This window comes from Eimeria maxima, genomic scaffold (assembly GCF_000499605.1).
Source record: "Eimeria maxima Weybridge genomic scaffold, Emw_scaff22, whole genome shotgun sequence".
Lineage (NCBI taxonomy): Eukaryota > Apicomplexa > Conoidasida > Eucoccidiorida > Eimeriidae > Eimeria > Eimeria maxima.
The window spans coordinates 93,998-101,687 of NW_013565064.1; the positions used below are offsets into that span (position 1 = coordinate 93,998).

Sequence of the window (7,690 nt, forward strand, 5' to 3'; positions counted from 1 at the left end):
CGACTGTGCCAGGAGATATATGAGTATCGATTCTTTGTCGTGTGTTGGGACGGGGTCATCCGAGTCGCCAATTCGTAATTAGTGATACTTCATTATCATCTCAGGTAGAGCACAGACAGTGGCGTCTGCTTGGGTATCCCCAACGCAATCAATTCCAAAAGACCTACAGCTGTAAAGCCAGCAACATCGTCAAAGCAGGAATCTACGGTTTTAGCACTGCTATCATAAGTGCATCCTACAATTCCCTAAGCAGTCCTGATGAGAGGGAGACAACAAAGACGTGACTGTCGGAACACCGCAACTACATGCAGCAACAAAAATATTTATGGTAACATAGGTTGTACGACGTTGAGCAAGTCCGGTTGCAATGGGCACATGAACCCATACCCGGCACTAGTACACAAAAAAAGCGCAAGCAAGAGTCTTCTAAAATTTTCTACAGTGTTCACTCACACTCGTCTGCTCTGTTCATACGCCCTAGCACGAAGGCTTGTGTTTTGCTTGCTTGTGGAGCTGTATTGCACCCTGAGCTCTGGCAAGGTGTGTTGCAACTCTTCGCTGGCTAACTCCTCTTCCGCAGCGTAAGGCGCCCCGGCCGCTGTGTTCAGGACACCTGGAGACACGAGAGGCTGGCCAGTTGTATTTGGTGAACTCTCAGCATGCGTATTTTGGTTCCACTGCGTTCTCGGATAAGATGCAGGACTCTGCATTACACTTTTAGTTCTTGGTACTCTCGCAGCAATCCGGGCTGCACTACCTTTATTAAACTATCCCTCTGTATAGGAACTCAAGGACCGGCTTGGTTGCCGGCGGGCAGAGTAGGGACCCAGCGCCCTCCCTGGATGGAAATGCCGGCGGCGTATGTAGCATTCTGCGGGGTCGCTTGCCGGACACGAGAGAACTCGAGGAGACACTGTATAACAAACCTCTCCTGAGAGGAAGCCACAGATGTCCATGCAATAGAAAACGACGGTGAACAAGGTTGTGGGGTCAGCGGCCCTATACGCCTCAAACTCGAATCGCTCTAAACCCTGGACTGCAACGGGAGGGAGCCTGTCTACAGAAACAAAAAACGATTCTGCAGCCAATGTGCACGTAGGAACACCCGAAAATGCGTGCCCGTACATTATCCTACATACAGAGGTTCTTCTGACCTGATCGTTTAGGGGGAAGGTCCTGTCTTGCGCCTTGGCGTGAATGCGCCGGCGTAGTAAGTTCGCCTGCACTCCAACACACACCCTACGCACAAATCAGCCTCCAGATACACACGAAACGCAGAATAAGCAAGAGGAACCGGCTGAGTGTCTGCCATTGCTCCTACTGGCACGCGAGACCGTAGGAGCAACATGAACAGGCTGTTGTTCTCTCTGCAGTTGCATAATCGTAGCTGGGAAACCACTAGTGTTTGTTTGGGATTCAAAGCCCGTCTGCAATTCTTGGGTTGTCACTGGGTATGTTGGGCCTTCACCAGTTGCTTTAAATGCCGCTGCATGTGGGGCTTCTGTGCTACGTCGCCTGGAAGTTGCCCTTCGAAACCGCAATTCGTTTCTTCACTGTCCGTGGAGTGACACAGCTCGAAAGAGGCCGTCAATGCCACCACATCACTGGCGGACAACTGATGAATATTTGCCAGGAGATAGAAGTAGACTCCTGAAGCATGCCACAAACTCGGCGACTGCATCTGATATAAGTGTATCTGGCAGGTGACAGTACATGCTGCTCATTGACACAGCAGTAGATATTAACACCCAATATGCATACATGAATTTAAATAGTCCGTACTTTCATGCAAGAACAGACGTACAAATTGTAAGTTTTCATAGACACAAACAGACAAGCACATTTTCCCGTTCACACCTGTGGCTGAAAAAGCTGAGGGATGAAGGGGGAGTAACTGCATACCCTCCAGGCAGGCTAAGGTGACAGGAAAGCTGTAGTGCATGCGGAGGTGCCAAACGAGCTCTAAAAGAACCATGCCTTCAGTAGCCTTCATGTCTCCAGGAGACCTGCACGCGCAGTCAACCTTCCCGACTGCCGGTGTCAGTAGACTTGCATTTGACATGAATGCACTGGACCTATAATATGCAGGCTGTCATTGTAGTGCACAGATATAGCTTGCGATATCGTGTTGCGCTTCGTTTACCTAAGCACATGTACAACACCGTAAGAGAATGCCCCGATATACCCATGCTTACGAGCACAGACTTGAGATAGTGGCTGCGAGCGTCTCCAGCAAAGCCTCTTCTAATTGGGCTGCAGCAGCGGCTTGATACACTCCTGCTGGGTATGGGTCAGAGTTGACCGCCCTGCGGCATCGTCGTGCCGTTGAACTGAGGGCGAATAGGGGGGTCTTGAGAACCGCAACTTTCTTAGCTTGTTTGGCACATATTGGGTTGCCCACGCGTTTGCCTGTACTCGGCTTTGGGCCGCTTTCAGCGCTGCCGTTCGGCAAAAGCTCAAGGCTTGTTGTTGGGGAGAGGCCTACTCCAGCGGCAGCGTTAACAGCAGTAGCGACAGCCTCTTGCAGAGAGACCCCACGCGGGCCCTTCCGCTGACTCAAGAAGTGCAACAGGTGAATACTACTCGAAATAATGCTGCGCTCACCACATTCCACACACGTTTGTCAGTAGGGATATGAAACGATATGCGCTTTCCGGCTGCTATCACGAAACCGAGGTCTCTCCGTGATAGGCCTAAGAGACTAACGTTCACCGGGATCTAGCACAATACTAGATGGGACAGCCTACAGAAACAGAGTAAACTGAAGGGTGATGGGTACAGTATTTCACACTGCGGGTAACAATCCATTACAGATATAGCGAATGTACTGCCATTGCTGGTACCATCAATGGCAGGCATGCCAATGATAGTGCTACTAGTGGGATACTGTCCCGACGCTGTAAAACTGCACAATTACAATAAGTAATCACATACCGTAGCTTTGCGCTGGCCGAAGCTGTTGAGAGGTTGCACCTCAGGTGCTGTGTCAAAAGACGGAGCGGTTCTAGAGCAGCGGAGATGGCGCCGAGCGGCGGGGCTGCTGATCCGCTGTGTAGTGGCGGTGACAGGGCAGAGACGCCTTGAGACAGCTGAGGGGACAGACCAGGAAAGGACAAGAATCGGAATCACCTGGGCAAGCCCGAAGAGACTCTGCACCGGCCACTAGAGACTGGATATGTGCATCAATAAGCGCAGCACGCAACGAACAAGAATTGAAACACAAGTGTAGATTTCTTTTATGGCTCACAGGGCCAGCACATATCCGCGAGGCCGCGAAGAATGCCCTCATGCAATCATTCAAATCGGCTTCCTGCAGCTGTAAAGCAAGCAGAAGATACAAACAGGCGCATGGCGGCTTTAGGACCCCGCATACTTCGCCTTTCTTGCCTTCTCCTAGTGCCAAACAAGCTCTACCTGTGAAGCCAGTCGCTGCAGCAGCAACACAAACAGTGGAATGCCTGGTTTGCACGGCCGGCTATCTCCTGTTTCAAATGCAGGCGCTCCGGGAGTCGAAGACGTGGAGGACGCTTGACAAGCTTTAGGGCCCTCTATTCGCCGTGCAGCCTCCCCAGTTGCGGCTTGTCGCTGCAGTAGCAGCGCTTCTCTTAGGCAAGACGATGACTCCACAGCTGCGGCCCACAAGACAAGAGCGGCGTCCTCGGGGCTAAAGTAGGACAGATTTGCGGCAACCTGTGAAAGCAATTTTTCAACAAGAGCTGCTTCGTCCGCTCGGTGGCTGTCAAGGTTGTCGAAAAGAAAAAACCGCGGACAGACGGGCAGGCAGAGGGGAACACACACACACACACACACACACACACACACACATACATACATACATACATACATACATACATACATACACCTATACACACCCACACTCACACACAAACACTCACACACCGACAAATAAAAGCAAGGGAGAGGGGCATATGGAATGAGATCGATGTATGGAGAGGTACCAAAAAGGACAGGAGACCACTCCATGCCAGTAGGTCAAACACAAATGACGGAACAGTCCCTGGAGTAACGCACTGGGTAACTGACTCTGCTAGCAATTTGCAGAAGAGTGCCAGGTCGTTAGCAGTCCACAACAACCAGAAGGTATCCACTGGAGCAGCTGCTGGCTCGCCCTCAAGCATAAAGCGTCGTAGCTGGGCATCACAACAACGCACAAAAGAGGACATGCTTCGGAAGCAGTACAGATTCGCACAGGCCATCGCCCACCCAACCAGCACAGAACACCCCACATCACAGCCTGACTCCTGCAAGGCTGCAGTCTTAGGAGCACCCCGGCTGAACTAAAATGTGTACCACTATTGTGTACTCTCTGGTGTGTACGGAGGCCATCGCAATAAGGACTCCTGGCAGCACAGAGCGCGCAAGGCCGACCTCGGCAAGGAAATGTTGTGGGCGGCAGTTCCCCCTCTGGGCTAAAAAGAGAAACTGGAGGATCCCAGCAGGACTGCAAGCAGCAAACCAAGACAGTAAGCAGCACAACACTGTGCAAACCTTGTCCCTAGACCGGGTATGACACTCTGAATACAAAGCACTGCACGTGCATCCTCGGCAGTGCTGTACATGGAGTTACGAACCTACAGGCCCACCTCAAGCTGGGCAATGCTGCCACTGCACGCATTTCCAGTATCGCCCAAGTGCGTTGTGCCTTTGAGCGTTGAAGGTCAGAGACGATTTTTGCCTGATCTTTAGGCGAATTAGGCAGGCCTATCTGGGGGTTCCTAAGCACTGCTGTAGATCTCCACGAGTCTGCCAAAGAGGCAAGGATCGGAGATTCTGGTGTCCCCTGCGATGTAGGTGGAGAGGCAACATCCCGAGGAAGGAGTGGGGGCGCCAGCAGAGCTGCATCAAGCAGTTGCTTAGGACAGACTTTAGCTGTCTGTGTTATCAGCAACTGTGCATTGTTCACGAGCCGAGGAAACAGTAGGGCATACTTCCCCATGATAGTACTTGTGGGGAAAGTGCCTCCACGCGCCCGTGGGAACGAGCAGCACTCAAGGCCTCAGCGCAAAAGGGGGCCCCAACACCAACACACCAAGCCCTAAATCCCCATGACCAAAGAGGTGAAGGCGATTTTCTCAAGGTCACCTTTCCCATAAACAATCTTTCGGGGCACACATGAGATTAGTCCTTCTTTAGAGAGAGCAGTTGAGGTGGTGGATTGGGGGAAATCGAAGAAGGACATGTAAGGACAGCTCCACCTACCCTACAGAGGGTCGGTCCCTGCAGCATGCACACTCGCACAGTGATGCATGCATGCAGGCAGCGGAATTTCCTCAAAAGTGCCTTTCATTGGATTAATAAACTTGAGAGGGACGTATGCTTCAAAAGACATGGAAAGATAATACCAGTAGCTGAGGCTGTCTCAGAGCAGCGCCTTGTAACCCTGCCTCGATAGGATACCCAACTTGCAGGGAATTCAGGTTTCCTTCTCTGGGTTCTCTGGAGTTTTTCATGCATGAGCCTTACTTGTACCTGTTTAGAATTATCTGATGTTCACATTATTATAATTATAAACCACTGCAACGGCCTTGCAAGTTGGGGAGCATGGGGTCACCTACGGGAATACTCACTGGCCAGCAAGACCTCAAGACCCCAACCCTAAAACAAGGGAAATGCTGACTACCCTCTACGAAATATGAGTGATGCTGTTTGATTCCCCCTTCAGTAGAGGATCTCCTCAGGCGCCGGAACTGTGCTCCTGTCACCCGGCTGTGCTCGCTAAGGCCTGCCGTAGGTCTAGGCTAGACTCCTACGGAAGGGTCTGCTGCCTAGTGTGTACAGTTTATATTTTGGACGCCTGCAGGTTTCCGCTACGGGACGATGTTTGGTCTTGAGTCATGGCGGCTGTAACGGGCCTTTGGAAAGTTCACTTTATTGTGTTTTTCCTCTGGAGTGCTTTTGTCTCCCCCATTTCTCTCTCAGTTACACCCCTACGGTGCGTACTTTCTTGCAACGATGCGCTTCCTCGCGTTGGCGCCTTCGTCAATACCAGAAGGGTCCCCTCGGTTAACCCCTATGAGGGAACGGGGGAGACCCTCCTGCCTTCCTCTTTGTGGGGCGCTGGAGTGCGACGCCGTGGGCCTCCGATGCGCTTTTGGATTCCTAGGAACCTCTTCCACCTTGCGGCTGGCTGGAAGGTTCGGCTAGCGGCACTGCATGCAACGGCGGCAGCTGCGGCTCCGATGGGAGAGTACGCAGAAGAGCTCCACTGGGGACGTTGGTCAGGGGTTAATGGCCCCGATCTGCCTGTCAGCTGCATGCACAGCGGCCATTGGGCTCGCGATGATACTGTCGCTGCCTTTCGCGGATTTTCTAGCCCCAGATATATACCAACGGGCCCCAGGCGCCCCGGGAGCAGCCCGGGAAGCCTACTGCTCCCCCCAGGAGAGCGCAGCGGCTTCGGTGCTTCTTTGACTCCCTGTTTTCGCCCCATTTCATCTTCAAGACGCCTTTACAATGCGCAGGACGGGTATCTTCCCCCAGCGGAGGCCCAACAGTTCCCTCGAAATATGGAAGCATTTCAAGAGGCGATGAGCAAGCTCGACAGCAAATTTCTGCAGTTCGCGAAAGAAACGTAAGTTCGTAGCGGTTACCTACTGTCGCACGACGAGCAACGTCATCCTTCCAGCCATTCCGCAGGGAAAAGGGCCATCGCTATTTTGTATTTCGTGATATCTGATTTGTTTGCTCGAGGGCTTGTTTGCATCTATTTTTTTGCAGAGCATCTCCGACGGCAAAGTGAGCCCCAAAATTCTCAATAGATGAACGAGCCGAACATGCAGAAAAGCAGGCCTGCAGCAGGGCACCCTGCCATCCCTGCTTACATTTAGGGAGGCGTATGGATGGCACACACAGTGCTTTGGTGGAGCTGAACAGGCACCGAGGGTAACTGTAAAAACTGTGTATGCATGCGCTGAGTCTACGGGTTTTCAGAAACCAAGAAATACTGCAGAGTCTTAGCATGCTGTGGAGACAGCGGCACCTGGAACAACGACAGGAAGAGGCTCAACAGCAATGTCTAGACAGCCCAGCAACATCACCGCTCTTCAATGCGGGGGACGAAAGCGTTTTAACGCGAAAACGCGGCAGCGCCTTCAGGGCGAGAGCGTACAAGACAGTGCGTTACCCTACTCGATCCCTACGCAACAGGGGGAAGTGAAAGGGCGGCAGTATTGTACTGTAAATGCCCCACACAGGTCCAGATGTTCATGCCTTTCACTGCATCCATGAATGACTGCGCCTGCCGTTGACTTTTGCTTGTAGGGAAACGGAGTGCTTGTGTGCATGCATATGCTTGCATTTAGACGCAGTTTTCATTGGTTCGTTTGTTCTTCACCTATTGTATATTGGATATGCATGAGCACATATACACAATTATGGGCACGCCTGTACAGTGGGGAGGGGGCATGGCGAATGATGCTTACTGGACTGGACTGTGCAGGCGTATGAAATTTTGGGCAGTTCGCGTATCCCAATCCACAACATCGCTGAAGTACTGCTGCTACTGCGCGAGGGCGGCCTTGTTCTGCGTGGGGAAGAGAAGAATGTAGTGCAACGGGGGACCTTTCGTTCGGCAGTTCTTCAGAAGATACTCGTTGTGTTGTGCCACGGTGTTGCCGAGCTGATTAGGAAATCGTGAGCAAACATTATATATATATATATATATATATAT

General features: G+C 51.9%; 1 protein-coding gene across 1 annotated transcript; it reads right to left on the minus strand.

Annotated features, from left to right (window-relative positions):
• Positions 1-1,162: 1,162 nt before the first annotated feature.
• Positions 1,163-4,957, minus strand: EMWEY_00004290 (hypothetical protein, conserved; the record flags this gene model as incomplete). The annotated part of the gene is made up of 11 exons (XM_013480687.1): positions 1,163-1,220; positions 1,449-1,650; positions 1,903-2,006; positions 2,196-2,594; positions 2,935-3,089; positions 3,248-3,316; positions 3,415-3,736; positions 3,857-3,862; positions 4,033-4,151; positions 4,312-4,462; positions 4,605-4,957. The coding sequence occupies 11 exons, from the start codon at positions 4,955-4,957 to the stop codon at positions 1,163-1,165; spliced, it is 1,938 nt and encodes a 645-aa protein (XP_013336141.1).
• Positions 4,958-7,690: the final 2,733 nt, after the last annotated feature.